Consider the following 21,168-nt stretch of genomic DNA (forward strand, 5'->3'; position numbering starts at 1 on the left):
AGTCCTTCGTTCTTGTATAAAAGAAGAGGAAAAAGGAGTTGTAGTTATCAGTGGGACACGTGGCGTAGAGGTTATACTATTTTTAAATATATAAATACAACTACTTTTTCATGGGTAAATTGTGAATTAAATTTACAAACATAATCGATATGTCACCATTTGAATTTAGATATAAAATTAATTATATTTGAATAGCTTTCGCAAGTTGAAAATGTCATATTATTTATTTGTCGAAATTATATTAAAAAAAAAGTTACAACTTTTTGTTAGGGTTTTGCCTTAATTTTCTTATCATATTTGGGTTTTATTTTTTCTTTTAGAGTAAGTCAAAATATTACCATAAATATTTTTACTTTTTCGAAAAGAAAATATAATTCTTTTTTATATTTGGTTAATTTTTCCTTAGAGGAAAACCTTAAAACTCTATCAATTGAAGATCTTCATGTAAAATCTCCTAATATGTTTATACTTTTTCAATATTAGTCTTATAATATGTAGATAGATAGCATTATAAGTTTCCATATGATATCCTGATTTTTTAAACCTAACATTTTGTAGGTATTGAACGAATATAATTGATTTTGTGTACAATTGATAAGTCATATATAAATAAAATAATTTTTCACTGAAAAAAAATTCAAATAAACCCTCTCAATTTTACCTAACTTCGCCTCAATATAATATGTATTTATTACCTATCATATATATATATATATAATAATGTTCCCTTTATCGCTCCACGCACTAATGACCGCTATCGTTAATCCTCCTTTTAAATTGTTTTTTTCTTTCATGGTTAAAAAATATATTGAAATATTATTAGTTTTTTGTGAGTTTACATTTTAATTATTTTTTATTTTAATTTATTTGATCTAATTTGATTTGATAGAGCATAAGAAAGTAAATAATTTTATTGAATTATGTGATCATAAATAAAGATAAATCAAATATATTAAAATCGTTCTTTAATTTTGTTGTCTTAAGCATGACATGCGAATAATTTTTGAATTAAACAATTTTGATACTATAAATTTTTATACGACAATTCAGTATACATATTAAAGGAAAAGATAGCATTTGGCATGTTAATTTTTAGAGAAATCACAGATAGAAGTTAAATCTTCACTCGCAAGGTGTAACATTTTGAATTTAACATCACATGTCATTCAAAATATTCAAATTAATCATTATGTATAAGCGTCTACAATTTACGAGTAAAGGTACTGCAATTGACCCAATAGACTAAGGCCTTGCAACCACACTCCATTATCTTTATTTGTTTTATCGAATCATTAACTTTGATATTAGTTATTAGGCCAAATAACTTTAAAATACTTTTACATAGCGTGATATGATTTTTTTCTTTTCAACCTTTAACGTGGGAATTAATTCGCAATAGTGAGATTGTTCCAAAGGATCCTCAATTCAAATATTGTAAATCATAAAAACATCAGTAATAATGCAACCACTTAAATATTTTTTAAAAATATCGAATATTTTGAATAATGTATATTCAATTTACTAAAACGGGTAATTTGGTTTAGGTTGTAATCCAACTACTGGATAATGAATCCAGCTAATGACAATTTAATTAATTTATTATACCAATAAGATTATCTTAGATAAACCTCGTTGACTTTTCAATTGAAAAGCAAGATAACGATTAGATTTAAAAAAATATCGTATGAAGAAATATTAATATAGGAGTATCATTATTTTTAAAATCTATAAATGTCAAACATCACTATCTGACTTTAATGATTGAATCCTTACCAACTTTTAGTTTAATTATTCTTCTTCGTCTCAACTTATTTATCTAATTTTTAAAAATAATTATCTCAAATTATTTATTATTTTAAATTAGAAATAATTTTAGAAAGATCCCTTCAGATTTTGCTTTATAACACTTACCTCCCATGTGATTAACGATATTACATCTACCTCCCTTATTTATTTATTTTTTAAATCATTCTTTAAACCTATTTAAAATAAATATAAATAAATTATGAGTTCACAAATTTGTAACTTTTTTTTCATATCATAATTGTTCATAAAGATTACCTCAACAAAGTAGATTAATAATGAAAAATTATACCTTAATACATAAATGAAGATAAAATAGTCAAAAAAAGCCTCCTAATCAATGTTTTTTTTTAAAGAAATATATATATTCAATATGTCAATTTTTGGTAAAAGCTAGACTTGTTTGAATCTCGAAATCTGAAAAACGTCACGTAAATTAGTTCGGACGGAATATATATAATTTGAGGCAAAAATAATACCTATTTGCCCAAGAGGCTTTCTGGCCTGTCTAGTTAGTTGTCTATAGGCTTGTTTTTTGTTTGGTTTTTTCATTTGAGCCGTACACTGTCACTTTTGGTAATAAAACGTGTTTAGTTACCAATTTAATTTAATTTTTGCTTGACTTCAAAATTAATGTTTAATTATAATATTTTTAAATCCAACTTGAAATTGTATACTAAATTTGAAAAAGTAATCTAAACTTGTTTTCTAATACCAACTAAAGATAGTATATTCTATTGCAAAATACTTTTCTGTTTGAGTAGGTTCATATGGTTTTTAATTGCCTAAACCAAAATGGTTAGGTGTGGGATTCATGGATCAGACAGTCTTTTATATTCATTAATAATATTGTTTTTTAATGAATCAGATGAACAATTATTTATGATGGTGTCCGGTATCCTGACTAAATTCGAATTCGTGCCGAGAAGTCCCACATTGAGGGAAAAATGGTCCCTAACAAAGGTGAGTCCGTACCCAGAGAAACTCAAGCCTAACACATTTGATTGAAGATGAAGGAGTACTTACCACTCCACCACAATCCTGGGAAAGTTTTCCATTGCATGGCCATGATTCATGAAATTGATATTTGTAACTTCCACTAAGAAAATGACCATTGGAAACAACATATACAAGATTAATAAGTTCCAAAACTAACTACAACTTTTTCACTCCACCACCAAAAAAGAAAGGGCTCCCGTTTGTGCAAAATTTGCAATTTGAAAGAATTTTGAGTATAACATGTTATTGCTTCACTGAATTCTCCTTATCTGGTTATCGGCCTCGCATTTGCAAGGCTCCTGAAAACTTTGAGGATTCCTTTAAAAGTTACACAGCCAATCAAAGTGTTATCCTCATGCATGACCCAAACGGAACTTGCACGATGTGCAAGTGCTTGAATCATCACAGCAACCAATGAACTGTTTGAATAACAAGTGATGGCCTCTGCCCTTCTAGCTGACGAATATCGTCCTGAGCCATTATTTCTGCAAACCCCTAACTCGTCATCAAAAGAACAACTAGAAACAGAACATGATGATGACGAAGACAAAGACAACTCTTCATCCATTAGTTCCAATAATGCACCAAGCTTTTTCTCTTGTAATATCACCTTCACGAGATCAACCAAGTCCTCTGGAGGACCACCACAGTCGATGTAAGCCAACAGATCACCAGCTGAAAGTGTCATGACTGCTGCTGCTGCAGTCTCATAACAATAGGCAAGAGTCGAAGGGGAGATTTCACCAATTAATCTGTCGAGATCATCAACAACTGCCACTGAAGTTTGCTCAACATGTGCAAGAGTAAGGGAATCTAAGGCAGACATTGCAGGTTCATGGTAACGAATAGTCATCACATTACAATCTATGATGTTGAGAGATTCAATTGAAGAAATGGTGATAGGGGAGAACACACCAATAAAGTTCAGAAGAAAGCGGACAACATCTTCTTGCGTTAGCCAGCAGTATTCAACTCCATCGCGATGTTTGCAACTCAGGGAGGATGATTTACTCTGAGTTTTCCTTGATTTTCCGCCAATGTAATTTTGGACTGGTATAACCAGATTCTGGGTGCCTTCAAGAATGTAATCTATTGCCTCCAGCAAGCTGAACAAATAACAAAAAGATACCGAAAGACGATCAATAACATGAAACAACAAATGTAAGCAGAATAGCAAAGCTTCAGTTAGACTAACAATGTAATCTATAATACTTCTTCGATTTCAATTTATATGACATTTTCTTTTTTTAAGATGCTGAGATTATTCAATACTATATAACTTAAACAATTTTCAAGAATACCAATTTCATTAAACTATTTCTCCATCAACATATACATCAGCATTCCCTTTTATTATTTCTGTTCTGTTACTAGTAATTCCATACATTTTTTGATGAAAAATCAAAGGAAATACACTTTTGTTCTATTTTGAATAGCTTAAGGATCATTTTTGGTCCATTTCCATAAATTAAGCTAGCTTTTGATTATAGATTTTGGGAGTAGTTTTTGAAAATTTATTTTCAAATATCTATTTAATTTGATCCAAAATCTGATCTTCAAATATTTTCAAGTTCCCTCAAAACACGCTCAAACCCATTTTTGGGAGTTCCACTCGTAAAAGTTCAATTTTCTTCCAAGTAAAATGTATGTCCAAACCTTAGTTGCGCGGATTCTTCACTTTTGATGCCGCACCCGTCTCGGATTCTTCAAAAATACACTACTTTTGGCGAATCCGACACGCACCCGTTGGCATTTTTGAAGGGTCCGAGCAACATAGGTCCAAACACATTTTGTAACTGCAATTTTCAACTTTGAAACCTATGGCCAAATGGGAGCTAAATAATCAAATAGGTATCCAAATTCAAAAGTGAAAAGTACTCCCTCCTTTCCTATTGTAAATTTATTTAGTATTTTCTTGAAGTCAAGTTTTCAATAAATGAACATAAATTAATTTATTTTTATTAATTAAATTAACCAATGAATATGAATTTATCATTTAATTTTTCTATGTTGGTCAAATTTATACTTTCAAGTTTCAAGGCTAATAACTCTCAAGTATAAAGTAGAAAGAAGGGAAAAGGGTCAGAAATGCCCTTTAAACTATGTGAAATGAACAAAAATTCCCTCCGTTTATGGTTCGATCCAAAAATGCCCTCGTCATCAATATTTTGGTCCAAAAATGTTCTTATTGTTATTTAAGGAGTCAAAAGTGTTCATTTTCCAAATAAGTGTATTATTTATTTTCTTTTTCACACATTCTTTTTCTAATAATATTTTTTTAAAAATTAAAAAATGTTTATCCTACTTCAATTTTTTTTTTTTAAATTCTTATTTTATTATAAATTTTTTTTATCATTATACAAATAAAAATTAATGATGAATATACTATGAGACAATCGTCGAAATGGTACATGGAGATTTTCTATTTTAATTGATAAAAGGAGATTAAGAAGAAAAAAATTATTTCCTACCGTTTTATTTGTTAAAGTGATTTTAAAAGTAAGAAAACAAAAATAAGTTTTTAATAATATTTTGATTTGGAAGAGGATGTGTTTAAAATGAAAAGAAAAAAACATATTTATTCCGAAAAGGGCATTCTTGACCCATTTAGTAATTATAAGGGCATTTCTGAACCAAAATATTAATTGGAAGAACATCTTTGAGTCAAATTATTGACGGAAAGCATATTTTTTAGTCAAACTATAAACATATGACATTTTTGTTCATTTCACGTAGTTTAAGGATTATATTTTGTAGAATGACAAATATTACTCCCTCCGTTCCTTTTTAAATGTCATCCATTTCTATAAATAGTTAGATCATAACACTTGTCATTTCATAAAATCAATGCATAAATTACTATATTCTTTCTATTATACCCTTGATAGAATAGTTAATTAGTCTTGAAAATATATATATTTTGATCAACCTAGAAAAACTAATAAGTAATTAATATTCATTGGAGTACCTCATACATTGATTAATTACTCTCTCCATTCACTATTCTATAAAATCTGATTTTGAAAATAAACTCTATAATTTAAATAGTCATCCAAATGCATTTTAATTTTTGAAATCTCGCATATTCATCATTTATTGAAAAGTGGACTTAAGAAAATATTAAATAAGGATAGAAGGTTAAAGTTCATAAATTTTTTAATGCAACTGCAATTTAAAAAGATTGACATATAAAAAAGAACGGAGGGAACCTTGAATTTGGCGCCAAATGCCTCACAATTAAATTTCCTTTGGGCAAAATCTGTGAAACGGATGTCTCCAAAGCCTTCGAAGGATTATCCGAATTCTCATTTTTACAGAGAAAGCAAATCACATCAACCATGCAAATCTTCCCAACACAACGATATTCACATTCATCTTCCACAACATTCTTCGAATGGTCACAGCTCCACACGCTCACATGAGGCTCGCTTGATTTATTCAACAGAGCTAACGCTTCCGATACGGTGGCTGCCGCCGACAATGGCTTTAACGCCGGCTTCCCTACGCACAGATCTGACACATTCCGGTTTAGAAATGTACGAACTGCCATGTATTGAGAAAATTACACTGATTTGAATTTTGAATAGTATTGGAAGAAGAAGAATTATACAGAGATAGAAGTAGACGGACGGCGGAGCGATAATGGGGAGTTTTTCCGTGACCGCCGTACACGGAAGAGATCCGGTGGTGCTTTTTGGAAAAGAGGATTAGGAAGATGATAAAATTTCTGGTATTTATAGTAGTGATTAATTACTGGTAAATTATTGATTAGTGGTGATCCTTTTTTGATGACCTTGGTCCACACATTTTTTCTTTCTAATATTTTGATTCGGAAGGAGAGTATTAGAGCAACGATAAAGTTATCTTTCGTGATCTATAGGTTATGGGTTTGACTCGTAAAAATAAATTTTAATGCTATATTACACCACTCAAGATTAGACATCTGCGTTAGAGTACGATTAATGCAGGGCCTATTTTTGAGGCAGCACTCCCAACAAGAGAACCACAGATAGTTGGTCAATAACTAGTCCAGCTTCCTTGTATCTCAATTTTCAACTTCATGTCTTTGATTATTCAATGTGTTACGACTGACAATAACATACTCAGTGTAATCCCACAAATAAAGTCTGAAAAGGATAGGTGTACACAAACGCTACTTCTACCTTTATGAGGTAGAGAAAGGTTGTTTCTGATAGACCAAACACACCCTACCTGTAAATTGTATGCAGGAATAAAACACATTAAAAAGGGTAACCAAACAAGTAAAAATGACCAGGATGCATAGAAAAAATTTCAGAATTTCAACTAAGCAAACATCTTTTTCCCCTCTTTTAAAAGGATTACTATATAACTTCTGCTGTTCTGATTACATTCTACTCATGGAGATACTCATACACAGAGAAATCATCATAAAGCAAAGACCCATCTACATAATGGAGCATGTAATAGCAAAGTTCACAGAAGTAGCAAGGATTTTCAGCAGCCCATTTATCATCAACAGTGACCTTAACTGCTTTGAAAATCTTGCAAACAGAGCATTTCTGGAACCTCAATTTTGGCTGAAAGGTTATCAGAGGATACGCGGCTCGGTTTTGTACGTCCTCGGGGTGTATCATCCTCATGTCTCTTATTACAACTAGATGCTTGCAGTCTCCCTTTATGTCATGCAAAAACAGACCAAAAAATCAATAACATATATAGTATTCGTGCTAAACATGATCGACTTTAACAAATGGAAACAAATTTACAGAATCAAGTATTTCAAAGGTATTTGCAGGTAAATTTCGATGATGCTTGCGGGACCCCTATAGACCATGCAAAACAGACACAAATCCATTAACATCTATATATAGAGTACTACAATTCATGCTTTTATCAAAAAAAAGAGTACTACAATTCATGCTAAACATAACGTTTGACAACGAAACATATTTACCGAATCAAATACATTTAAGGTATTTGCAGGTAAATCTCGATGATGCTTGCGGGCCCCCTATAGACCATGCAAAACAGACACAAGTCCATTAACATCTATATAGAGAGTACTACAATTCATGCTAAACATAACGTGAATCAAATACATTTAAGGTATTTGCAGGTAAATCTCAAATGATTAATAGGTTGGATCAGTGTTGTCAAAGGCGTGCTAAAGCCTTGAAGCGAGGCTCAAAATGTGTTAAACGCTTTGCCTCGGTTAATGCGTGCTTCAGTGTCACCGTCAAAGTTCTAAGGCATATTTTTTCTTGCCAATGAACCTCTGACACTAAATAACTGATAGTTCATTTTTATAGTAATTTTTTTCTTTGTTCATATATTTGTCATTCATCCTTATAATTATTAGCCTTGATCTAAACCTATATATTTGTATTTTTCTCCCTTTCCGCCTCTTTCCATTAAAGCTCATGCTTATTTGACGCTTTGCGTTTAAAGGCCCCACGGACCATAGAGCTTTTTTGCACTTTTTGAAATTAAACGTGCCGTTTCAGGATTGGATTTGCGGCCTTGTGGTTCATCTACACCATATATCAGTTAGGTTAATCAGTTTTAACCTCACCAAAGGTCTTTCCCATTTTTATCTCTCTCATTGATCATTATTGCCTTGGTGATGGATGAATTGACGCAGCATGTCCAAGGGGAGGCGTCATGGTGTATGTTGTTTGTAGATCATGTAGTAATGATTTACGAGACACAAAGCGGAGTTAATACTAGGCTGGAGGTTTGAAGACAAACTCCAGAGTCCTAAGTGTTCAGGTTGAGCAAAACTAACACAAAGTATTTGAGTGCAAGTTATGAGGCAAATGTGAAACTGAAGATCGATACACAAGTCATCCCCAAGAGTAGAAGTTTCAAGTATCTAGGGTCAATAATCCAAGGAAATGGAGCGATTGACAATGATGTTACACATTGTATTAATGTGGATGAAAGAAATGGAGGCTCGCATCTAGTGTCTTGTGTGATAAGAATGTGTCATCCATATAGTAGTTGTTAGATCAGCTACTTGTACGAGGCAGGGCGTCAGCCGGTCAAGAACTCGCACATCGAGGTGATGAAAGTAGCGAAAATGAGGATGTTGAGATGGATGTGTTAAGAGAGATAAGATTAGGAACGAAATTTGGGACAAGGTGGGAATGATCTCCTTGGTGGAGAAGATGAGGGAAGCAATTGAAATGGTTCAGGCATGTGAAGAAGAGATGTTTGGATGGGGTGTGAGAGGTTGTTTATGGTGGATAGAGGTAGAAGTAGGCCGAAGAAGTGTTTGAGAGAGATGTGATTAGACAAGGCATGACATACCTGCAGCTTAGCAGGACATGACCCTAAATAAGAGGATATGGAGGTCTACGATTAGGGAACAATTTTAGTAGGCAGTCGAGTGTTGTCTAGTTTGAAATGCTTTACTTGACCAGTCTATCGGAAACAATCTCTCTAAGTTCACAAGATAGGGCAAGGACTGCATACACACTACCCTCACCAAACCCCACTTATGAGATTACACCGGATATGTTGCCCACTCCAAAAAAAAAACTTAGAAAAAGATCTACCACTAATTGTGTCATAATACACCCTTGCCTATTTTATTCCATAGAGGGACAAAAATATCCTTTACCATTTTTCAATGAAGGAAATTGGAATAAATGACTTGTTGATTCCACAGAGACTTCAGACAGAAAACATATGTTACCCCAAACTGCTCCTCTTTCTAAATGTCTTCCTGAGTCAAAATTGCCTTGACCCCCATTTGTGTAAAGAAAGACACTCTTATAGGAGCTCTTGTACACCACACAGCCTTCCCAACCACTTCTATAGCTACAAGAGTATACACTGAAAATTCTGCATCTATCTGAAAATCTAGTGTATAGTGACTGAAGGTTCTGAAAGGTACAAGTTGAACCTTAAATCATGTAGAAATTCATTGCCTGAAATCTATAACTTCGGGGTATCAATGCAGACTTAACAAAACATAATAGAATCAAATAATCATTATAAGTGAAACCAACCAGTTACGATTGACATTATGTCCTGGTAAAGATAAGCGTGAGATTCAAAGAACTTATATTTTAGAAAATCTACCATTGGCCTTAAAAGACATTATTTGCCAGCATTGGAAGGATATGGCTCTGAAGAGAGGAATAAATGCAGAGGATTCATATACCCGACCCCACTAGATCAGGATTGAGGCATAATGGCAATTGTTGAAATAGAAAATGCCTTTCTCTATCAATAATTGGGTATCGTCCAAATAAAAAAAATATTGGGTAGTCTTGACGGATGACTGGAACTATATGTGTATACTCATTGTATTTATCTTAGACTTCTGTGGTGAAGTATTATTAATGAACATTGATTTGAATTAAAAATGAACAATTCCCCTGAGCAACAGAAAAATAAAACAAACTGAAAAAGAAATGTTACCTGGTGACAGTAAAGATATCCAGCACCAAGTCGAAACCGTAAGTCACAGAAGCGGGTTTTTTGCATTTGAATGGTCTTGAAATGGGGCAATTGTGGTCCAATTTTACTGCCAAAAAGTGCCTTCTGTTTTTGTGGCAGTTCACCAGAGGCGATAGATTCCCATTTTTCCACCGCCTCACTTCTAGAATCTTGAAGCCAATCAAGTATTGGCTTACTATAGTCAGTAGCAGAAGGATGCCTGAAATCATTGCAAAAGACATCCTATGGAAAATATTTAGGTTGGTGATAAGAAAATTGATATTAATCATTTGGAAGAAAATTCTGCTAGAACACTTACCTCCACAAGGAAGAAGCCCGAAGGATCATTTTTGCCTGTCTTTTTCATTATCTCATCAGTAATGCAATAAATCTTGTCTCTCATTTCCGTCAAAAATTGCCGCCCAAGGACCAAAAATTCTTGAGTCTACAGATAGGTATCATCATAGTCAGTTGTAACAATAGGACAGAAGTTACATGAGTATTACTAAAACATAAGTAACAACAGGATGTTATTTGATCATCCTCAACAAGGTTAATTATATTGTTTCAAAACTATGGCAGCAGGTCGGAATAGTCAAAGCATGCAAAATACACCCTGAATAAGATATAACCTAGCAAAATAGCCTTCTATTTCATAATACAGATAAGGTCTCAAGCATACTGTTCCCATAGAATTAATATGACTACTCTAGAGAATGAAGATGAAAGAGGTGGCAGATAACAGAAATATACAAATGCATAGTATTAAACTTCATTTCATCAGCGCTTCAAACAGCAATAAAGAACATGTTCATACTTTTGTCCATGTCTTTTTGTAATGATAAATCTCAACACACAGGATAGCTTCTGGAAACTGCACTGCAATATGTTCATGAGTATTTACTGCTCTCACCTGCCATTAAAAAACCAAGAACGAAATCAACAAACCATCATCTGTTTAAAACTAAGATGGCAGAAATTTTGGGGACTAAAACTATAGAAGTGTTATGTACATCTAATTCAGAATAAAACTGTTATAAAATTACTTTAGCCTGCTCTTGAAAGCACATCGGAAAGGTCATGATGCCATCATAGTATATACTCAGATTTACAATGTATTGGCTAACATGAAATTATTTTAGCCAGATATCACCTATATGGATTTTTTTCTTCCAATGTGCTTATCTTCAGCCAAAGTTTACACTGATTCCAAGAAATTGTAGGTCATTCAACACAAATCCCGTGATTAGGTCTACCTCATTCCATTTTAACACCTTCACTCACCACAATCTCACACCTATAGACCGGTGCATATGTAGGTAGACAGAGGATAGGACTAAACCATCTCAAGTGACTTTCTCCTATTTTATCCTCAATGTGTGCTCCTTGCACCTTCTAGCAAATGTGGTCATTTTTTACTCGTCTAATTTATCAAAAAAAATTAACCAGTCCAGAAACGGAATTTCCACGGACAGAAAGTTGATCTACCATGGCACGCCAGACTTTTGCAGTCATAGGTAGGGCTGGGCGTTCGGTCGGTTCGGTTCGGTTTGTAAATTTCGGTTTGGTTTTTCGGTTTTCAGTTGGCAAAAATATGAAACCAAACCAAACTGAAATAAATTCAGTTCGGTTCGGTTATTACAATTTCGGTTTGGTTTATTTCGGTTTGGTTTTCGGTTTAACCAAATTTAATTAATAGTGTCATGTGGGTTGTGGCTGTGTTGCAGGTTGCGGTTCAAATAATACAACAATCAACAAACTTCTATAACAATCAACACTCAACAACTCTCCAAACTCCAACAATCTATGCCATACAGTTTGTCTTTTGCCTTCAAATTTCAACAACATTTAACTTGCAACTTACCAATTAACAGTGACCTGTGGGTTGTGGTTGTGGCTGTGTTGCTGTTCAAATAATACAACAATCAACATCAACTTCTATAACAAATAACAATCAACACTTAACAATACTCTCGAAACTCCAACAATCTATGCCATACAATTTTGCTTTTGCTCTCCAAACTCACCTAGTTGATATTCTCTATATAGAAGCATTAACCTTCGAGTCGCGAGCACTGAGCAGTGGCGGGCTGCGACCTGCGAGCACTCAGCGAGGAGCCAAGGAGTAGCGGCTGGCCTAAGACTTTAGAGATGACGGACGAGAGACGAGAGACGAGAGACGAGAGACGAGAGACGAGAGACGAGAGACGAGAGACGAGAGACGAGAGACGAGAGACGAGAGACGAGAGACGAGAGACGAGAGACGAGAGACGAGAGACGAGAGACGAGAGACGAGAGACGAGAGACGAGAGACGAGAGACGAGAGACGAGAGACGAGAGACGAGAGACGAGAGACGAGAGACGAGAGACGAGAGACGAGAGAGAAAATGGGCCGGCTGGGCATGAGACGAGAGACGAGAGACGAGAGACGAGAGACGAGAGACGAGAGACGAGAGACGAGAGACGAGAGACGAGAGACGAGAGACGAGAGACGAGAGACGAGAGACGAGAGACGAGAGACGAGAGACGAGAGACGAGAGACGAGAGACGAGAGACGAGAGACGAGAGACGAGAGACGAGAGACGAGAGACGAGAGACGAGAGACGAGAGACGAGAGACGAGAGACGAGAGACGAGAGACGAGAGACGAGAGACGAGAGACGAGAGACGAGAGACGAGAGACGAGAGACGAGAGACGAGAGACGAGAGACGAGAGACGAGAGACGAGAGACGAGAGACGAGAGACGAGAGACGAGAGACGAGAGACGAGAGACGAGAGACGAGAGACGAGAGACGAGAGACGAGAGACGAGAGACGAGAGACGAGAGACGAGAGACGAGAGACGAGAGACGAGAGACGAGAGACGAGAGACGAGAGACGAGAGACGAGAGACGAGAGACGAGAGACGAGAGACGAGAGACGAGAGACGAGAGACGAGAGACGAGAGACGAGAGACGAGAGACGAGAGACGAGAGTTGAGAGACGAGCAGCGGTGTAAGTCGTAACTGAGAGACGACTGACGAGTGACGAGAGTTGAGAGATGAGAGCTTACTGTGATTTGTATTGTGTTAGGGATTTCAGGTTATCAGTTTAGGGATTTCTATTGGAATTTGGGCCTAATTTTGAAAATGGGCCGGCTGGGCATGGGCTACTGAAGTAATTTAATTAAGAGGTGTAAAGAATATATGTATAATTTCGGTTTTTCGGTTAACCGAATTGTTTTAGCCAAAAACCGAAAACCGAACCGAAAAACCAAAATATTCAAAATTGAAACCGAAACCGACCGAAATAACCGAAAAACCGAAACCGAAATTAAAAAAAAATCGGTTCGGTCGGTTTTTTCGGTTTTAACCATATTATGCCCAGCCCTAGTCATAGGGGAAAGGAGAGTTGGATGGTCACATAGTTGCATCATGGCATTTGAAAGTAATGAAATTTGCAATGAGATTATATGGGGAGATGAAAACCATTCAATTATATCTCTTAGGTGATCAGAAGTCTCTCCGTCAAATAAAGGAAAAAAAAACAGAATGAGTCATTATTTTTTTTTAACAGCCGGAATAATCTTTAAACTAACTTAAGCTTTGGACAGACTTTAAAAATTCAAGACTCATCCAAAACCAGGACATACAGTAAAAAAGAATCAAGGTTCTTAGAAGCATAACCTTTGTTCCCAAGCTTACTGACTTGAGTGATATCATCCTACCACTCTTACTGGATGATGTTGGAGCAGAGTGGCTGCTGCTGCAACTACCACTGAACCAATATAAAAACGCTAGCTAAGATGAAGAACACAAAATATGCAAATACAAACAATGGATATAACAGGTTGGTTTAGTCATAAATAAAAGCATATCAACTAGAAACGATGATCTGTACTTGAAAGAGTGCAATCGTGCAGCTGCTTTCTCTTCCTCTTGTTTTTCTTTAACTTTTGCAAGTTGTTCCACCTTCAGAATATAGTGTTCCTACAAAATGCAAGAACATCAACTTACTATTTGAAAATGTAAACAAGCAAACACACTTCAATTAAAACTGCAAGGAGAAAGAAAATGGCGAAAAAATGAGCAGCCACTACTATGTCAATGAAAAGAATATATGTAAGGTGTGACTAAATAACTGGCAGCTTTTATAAGCCAAATTATGTTCGAAATTCTCTGTTCTCCTGTTCAATTTTTATTTTTTTGGGGGGTCAATGTATCCTGATCAAATATTATTTTCTCCTGTTTAAAAAAATGTATTGCTAAACTTGGGAGATCTCTCCTTTTCAACTTGTTGGAACTTAAGTTGAATGAGCTACTAGCCACTAGGACTAATATGACAATAGAAATAGATTTCTTTGAGTTTTGGAGGCTTTTTTCTGTGATTGGCTGGAGGAGCTTCCGTTCATGATTCATCACTTCTAAAGTATGTGTTATGGAGGATTCACATTTCAGTTTTCATACATCCACTTCTTTGCTATCTATGATAAACGCTTGTGAGTCTAAAATCAGAAGTAAATTCTTAAGGGATTAAAAAGATGAAAATAAGCTTGAACGTTTCTTTTACTCTTTAATCTTGATACATCTTAACCTAAATCATCAATATAAAACAAAATGCTAGATTACTCATCCAAGCGATCCGATAGTCCCAGTTAATGCATCGTATGACAATATAGAACTCTCATCCATGATAGGATAGGACACATGCTTCAAGTAAGAGGTGAGGACACAGAACTCAAATTACCAAGAACTAAAGAAAGACTTCAATACAACAGAAAATAGAGTGCTAGAACAGATATGTATAACAGAAAAAGGTCACTAGCATACATCAACAGTATTCTTCTTCTTCCGTTTCCTCTTGTTGGTCTTGCTTTTATCTGGACCTTTATTGTTGAGGATCCCTAACTCGTCATCCTGTTATCATTACATGAAGATCCCTTTTATTTTATTTTGTAAGTGAAAATTTGTAAACTAACCTTTTTTCGGATTAACGAGAATTTGTAAACCAACTCTTTTGATGGCTGTCTATAATTAAAAAATGTTACCTTAAATGCTTCTTCAAAGGCCTGAGCCACCAATTCTTCTTCACAGATAATTTTAAGATCTTCAATCCTGCAAGAATCAATGACCAAAGTCAGATCAATCAGAGTAGACTGTTCAATTTAAGAAATCATCCATACATAGGTCCTCTTACCAAAGTGAAATTTGAAGGGTCAATATCATAACTATTAAGTACTACTGTTTTTTTGGGACAAGTATTACTGCTTATTTGAGCAGCCAGGAGCAGATATGGGATTTAAAAACATAATCAATTACGATATTCTTTAAACTACGTTCGCTAAATTAAAGTAAAAGAAAATAATTATCAGCTGTCACAAATAACTTCTAGACGAAAAAGAATTTACCAACAACCTACTAACAAGGTATTATTGATAATACAAACCATCCGAAAAACTACTCCACACAAAATAGAATCAATGAGACCATCCCCTCAGTCAATGTTATTTTGTGTCATCTCCTCTTTCTAAATAACAAACTTGGAGCAGAATACTCCAAAACCCAAACTCTGGAAAGGAAAAAGAAACTGTGCATCCAACAAAACCCAAAGACTCACAAACAGAGAGCTGATCTCGACAAAAGCTAGAGAAATCCCTCAAAATATTCCAGGAAATCCTGTTTCAATTGTCACTCTCATATCCATGACATAGTAAAACTAAATAACTTGCAGTGTTGCATCTCAAATAAATGAACTAATCACCATCTGAAATTAATTAAAGGATATGCAAGAGAAAGTAAGCGGAAGGTACATATGATACACATCGGTTTTATCTCCTTTTCTAGTATCAAAGAGGAGCAGAGAAGAGGGAACACTTACGATATCTCATCATCAAACATTTCCAGTGAATCAGAGGACAACTCTGCCTTGAGGCGCTGCATAACAAAATTAAGATCTTTAAAATACTGACCATAATCAAAGTTTCAGAAATGATGACACCCAAAATGGCCTTTATCTTCTTTTTTTCATTTTAATTTTTGTTTATTCGGGATCCAGGGGAGCTATGCATACAAACTCCTGATACAAGTATGTGTTCACATGACTATGGAATCTATAAAAGGCATAAAAGCTTCAAATAATGAGTGCCAATATAATCCAAAGTTGAAACAGTTTCATACCTCAAGTTCATGGAAGATGCTGACCTCAAAGTCAGCAACCTTAGTGAGTGGACCAACCATTTCAGAAATGTAAATAGGACCACCACGAGGCACAGTAACATAGTTTTCATCTGCTGAAGCCTCAGGGTCCAACATCGAAGAACTTATTTAACAGTTACGAGCCGAAACTGGAGAAGAGAAAGAACAGTTAAGCATATAGTGGGAATCTCAATTCTCAGATCATATTACTCTATGTGTATCTTTGTCTAGGAATACAGAAATGAGGACGTCAGAAAAATCAACACTCAATTCAGGCAAAATATACACGTATGTTTTCTGAACATTCATACAAAATGTAATGAAAAGGGAGGTCTGATTGCTTAGCAGTGTCAAGCTGCAGCAATAAGTAAAAGAGGCAGCTCGGTGCAACTGCGAGATAGTGAAACTGAACATGAAACAAACTCAGCACAGTATCACAACTATTTCAAAGGGATGCGGCAGCCTAAATACTACAAGAGAGAGTTCAATACACTGCCTGGGCTAACATGGCCATATATGTTTGAGCAGGGGTTAGGGAAAAATATACACATTCTGAAAAAGAAATACTACCTCTTATGAATGCACAAAACAAGTTTCAGTAGTCTTTAAAAAAGAAAATAAACATTCTTTCAGAATTCAGAGGAACATCAGTGGAATTCTTGTAATCTTGATTTCATTACTACACTAAAAATAATTATAATAAAGCATTCTTTCGAGAATTATTTCCCGGAGAACATTCTTCAAAGATTAATTAGAAACATCACTACATGGTCACGAAAACATAAAGTGCTTTCTGTAATCAATTAGACATATGATAAGCCAATTTCCAATGAAACATTTATTGAAATAAGATTACGAAACAACTAAGACTCGAAAGCTAGGGAAAAAAAATGAAAAAATTACAAAGTCCCTATAGGAGTATTCTTTTTTTTCCCTTTATCTATACTTATGAATATCAAACATCATGAGTGTAAAAATGGACAACTTTGATCCAACCCTTAACATGATTTTTATAACTAAAAGAGAAGACCTCAATTTGGGTTAAAAATAACTGAGTTTGTGTTTGTAACCCACTTAAATACTATTATGTTATCTCGTATCTCCCAAATTAATCTCATGAACCCTTTTGCTCATTCAGTCCCCCACTCCGCCGACCCCTTCTCCCAAAATCCCTAGAAATAATCAGTGATAATATATATACAAGAAATTTCTCATACATTACCAATAAATTGTACACCACTCAGTAAAAATACACAACTCCCGACGATAAAGCCAGGGCGGCTCAACCCTAAGACCCCAAAAAATAAGGGCCTCCCAAAGAACCCCAAATCCAGTGACGAAGATGCACAAAAAAAACGAATTACAATAAGAGGTAAGATTAAACGAACAACCAAAAGAAGATGAAGGAGATACATACATGAAAGAGACAACCAGATTTGATGAAACAAAATAGCTAAGTAGAATATAAAAAAAATTATGTATTTATTTTTTACTTCTCCCTCCGTTTCTTTTGAATTGTTATGCACACTATAAATACACTTATTCTAAAATAGTTGTCAAAAAAGGAATGGAGGCAGTATTAATTTTAAAATTTTATTATTGATGTAATTATAATTAAAAGTCATAGACAACTAAATTTACAGTTACTTTTTATTTCTTAATTTCTCTAACTCTCTTCCATTTGAATCAATCATATTTTAATATTAACTTTATAAGATTGTCTTTAATATTTTGAGATGTTTTACTTCAATATTTTGAAATGTTTTATTAAACATTTCAAATTCAAACTAATTAGATTATCAAATAATCAAATTTAAAAAAATATCGTAACTTTAAATGTCTTGGATAACAATCATTATAATACTGATTTTTGTATTTAAAAATATTATGAAATATTATATAAGTAAAAAAATTGATACTCTACTTGACATATTCAATGAAATGAAATCTTAATTTTATTTTTTTAACACTTTTAGAATAAACTTGATAGTATATGTTATAATTAATTCTATTGAAAAAGTTTTCAAAATTATAATCAATAAAAGAGATTTGAATATTTGTGATGATGTAACGTACAATAATTTATATATGTTTATTATTTTCTTACAAAATATTACAAAAAATGTTATATTGTCAATTGAAAAAGAAAAATTAATTATTAAACTATAATTAATTACAATAATTTTTTAGAATTTATGAGAATTATGTATCTCTTTTTTCTAAATTTTGACTTTAGTCCACCCATTTTCTTCGATATATAAAGCTAACTAATGTGTCATTTTCTTTCTTGATCGATGTGGTGACTTAGATGGTATTATCTTTTGTACTCTACTATTTATATCCTTGATTTTCTTCAGATTTTTCGAAAATGGTCTTGCCACCAAAAGTCAAGGGAAAGAAATTAGGGATTTCTTCCTTCTCTCAGTGTACCAGTAGGAGTAATGCGAAAAAGAAAATCTTTTCTTTCGATCTTTAGGTTAGTCTGGCAGCTACCATTAGTCTTGGACTTTTCCCATTAGTTTTGCAAACTTGATTGAATTAGAGATGTTTGGTTCTTCACTAGGCTATAACGAAGAGTAAAAAATTATTCAGGTACCATCTCCCTTTAATTTCAGCAGTTTCAGCAGAGGAAATAAAAATTTGTTCAACTCAACTACAGAACAGAACTCAGAAACATATTAAGGAAATTGAAGCGAAATCAAAATGTACCTATGAAGCTAATCTCGTGAAAAACATTTTTTTCTTTCACATCAGTTACCGAAAATTGAGGGAAAACAAGAGATAAAAACAGATAAAAAATGAGAATGAATGAGGAGAAAAACGCTACATGTTCACATACCTTGACCTTGAAAGCTTTAACGACGGAGAGAAACGTTGGCGATAAACTTCCGGCGAGAATCGATGGAGCAACATTCGTTTTGGGCTTCTTTTGTTTCAAGTTGAGCCCACTTCAAAAATTTGTAGATCAATTTTTTTTTATCTATATCAATATAAATTTGTTTAGCATAAATTTAGAGATAAAATCAAGTTATGCAACATAAGTTGTATAGTATATCTATGATCTAATTCGTTTCGTATAAATTTAAAGAATCTTTGCTTCGTTTGGCATAAGTTCAATTTACCTAGCTAGACATAAGTTATGTAAGAATCTATATATAATATAAAGGAGAAACATAGAGAACGTGATGTGACACCTCTCTATGGCCTCCATTCATATTAATATTTTTTCTCCTTTTTTTTCTTTTTTTTAAAATTCTTTTCATCATTAAATATTTTCTTTATTAAATAAAAAATTCAATCATATTTACTAATCTAATTATATCTAATGAGTTACAAAAAAAATCACCATCTATTCATATTCTCTACTTAAATAACATGACTATTCAACTCCTTTCAAATCTATAAATAACAATTATCCATGGACATGTTGAATATTCATTTTTCATTTTCTCATTTGTTTTTTCTCCTTTTTAATTTGTTTATTCATCTTTTCCATAAGAAATCATCGAAACGATGGTGACATGATATGTGCTTCACTTTGTTGAAGATCAAAGATATATATTCTTCAAATATTCATTACAAAGAGATGTTCACATTAGTTTAGTACAAGTTCATCAAAATGAAGAAGGAAACTTAATTATGTTGAAAGATCTATCAAGAGAGATGATCATAGAAGTATAAAGTTTTAATGTTTCCAATATTTTAAATATTCATTAATGTATTATTTTGATTTCACTATTCTAAATTTTTGTTATGGTTGAAAGGTATATTATTTATAGTACATTTGTCATAACTATTGGATATTGTTGTACTTAAAAATCTATATATAATATAAGCTAAATGTTAGAAAGGTGCAACTTATTGTTATACTTAAATGTCTCAAAAATTATTTACACTCATTATTATTCTTTATTACAAAAAATTAAAGGTCTCGATTTTTACTACTTCAATCTTTCAAGATTTTTGTCTCTTTTTTATTGTATTTTTTTCCTCTTCCAATTTTGTTAAACACAATGGAGTAATACAAAAAGAAGAAGTTGATTTGCTTTCTTTTCCTAATAAAACTTAGACACCCAACAAATGTTGGATAGTTCATGATATATTTTTTTCCTTCTCTTATTTATATTAAAAAATTTATCTCCATAACTTATACCTATTGAACTTTTACTTTAATTGATATTATTAACTCATTTTCTTAAATTTTCATATTTATAACCCCCAATTATTTAATTTCAAATTTTAAGATTCCTTATGATATTACTTTAATTTTGTCAATATAAATTCATGTTTTTTGTTTCATAAGATTTCTACTCAAGATTATTATTTTTATTCATATTTGATATAGTGATATTTTATATTATTGTTGTAATATCAGATTTATACTTTAGTTTGACTCCATAAAAAGTCTTTTGGATGTGGATAGAAGGGGAGCTGAATAAAAACTCGAAAATATGTGCATTGATTATGTAATTTTTTTTCATCTTTGTTTTTGTGATTATGGACTTAACAAAAATGTGTTACCTCTATAATTTTTTAAAATTTAGGTTTTTATAAAAATTTTAATTGTAGTAAATTACATTTTCACTTAGGCTCAAATTAGTTATTTGTAACTTTGTCAGAAATAGCTAACTATGCTAACAGATGTTCAAATTTTACTACTAATGGCTCAAAAGAAATGTATATTAACTATTGAAATGCACAATTCTTAGGTGTTTCTTATGGCGAAGAACCATTTACATTTTCTTTAAATTTGTTCATTTCTTATA

At 33.2% G+C, this 21,168-nt stretch overlaps 2 protein-coding genes and 1 long non-coding RNA gene across 4 annotated transcripts; all 3 read right to left on the reverse strand.

The window, feature by feature from the left end:
• Positions 1-2,850: 2,850 nt before the first annotated feature.
• Positions 2,851-6,517, reverse strand: LOC107063340 (CBS domain-containing protein CBSX5-like). Its single transcript, XM_015315083.1, has 2 exons — positions 6,012-6,517; positions 2,851-3,908 (listed from the first exon to the last, which is right to left on the reverse strand). The coding sequence occupies exons 1-2, from the start codon at positions 6,350-6,352 to the stop codon at positions 3,068-3,070; spliced, it is 1,182 nt and encodes a 393-aa protein (XP_015170569.1). The 5' UTR covers positions 6,353-6,517; the 3' UTR covers positions 2,851-3,067.
• Positions 6,518-7,082: 565 nt separating this feature from the next.
• On the reverse strand, positions 7,083-17,913 carry LOC102584468 (snRNA-activating protein complex subunit). Of its 2 annotated transcripts, none has more exons than XM_006360975.2 (11): positions 17,820-17,913; positions 16,385-16,551; positions 16,086-16,141; positions 15,256-15,322; positions 15,038-15,124; positions 14,109-14,197; positions 13,895-13,985; positions 11,048-11,143; positions 10,550-10,675; positions 10,213-10,473; positions 7,083-7,457 (listed from the first exon to the last, which is right to left on the reverse strand). In XM_006360975.2, the coding sequence occupies exons 2-11, from the start codon at positions 16,517-16,519 to the stop codon at positions 7,176-7,178; spliced, it is 1,290 nt and encodes a 429-aa protein (XP_006361037.1). In that variant the 5' UTR covers positions 16,520-16,551; positions 17,820-17,913; the 3' UTR covers positions 7,083-7,175. The 2 variants fall into 2 exon arrangements, with proteins under 2 accessions (XP_006361037.1, XP_015170586.1); XM_015315100.1 differs by lacking the exon at positions 17,820-17,913 and adding an exon at positions 17,625-17,779.
• LOC107063344 (uncharacterized) lies at positions 11,974-12,438 on the reverse strand. Its single transcript, XR_001475230.1, has 2 exons — positions 12,258-12,438; positions 11,974-12,135 (listed from the first exon to the last, which is right to left on the reverse strand). It is a non-coding gene; the product is annotated as an uncharacterized lncRNA (long non-coding RNA).
• Positions 17,914-21,168: the final 3,255 nt, after the last annotated feature.

This window comes from Solanum tuberosum, unplaced genomic scaffold, assembly GCF_000226075.1.
Source record: "Solanum tuberosum cultivar DM 1-3 516 R44 unplaced genomic scaffold, SolTub_3.0 scf00338, whole genome shotgun sequence".
In the NCBI taxonomy this organism is placed as follows: Eukaryota; Viridiplantae; Streptophyta; class Magnoliopsida; order Solanales; family Solanaceae; genus Solanum; species Solanum tuberosum.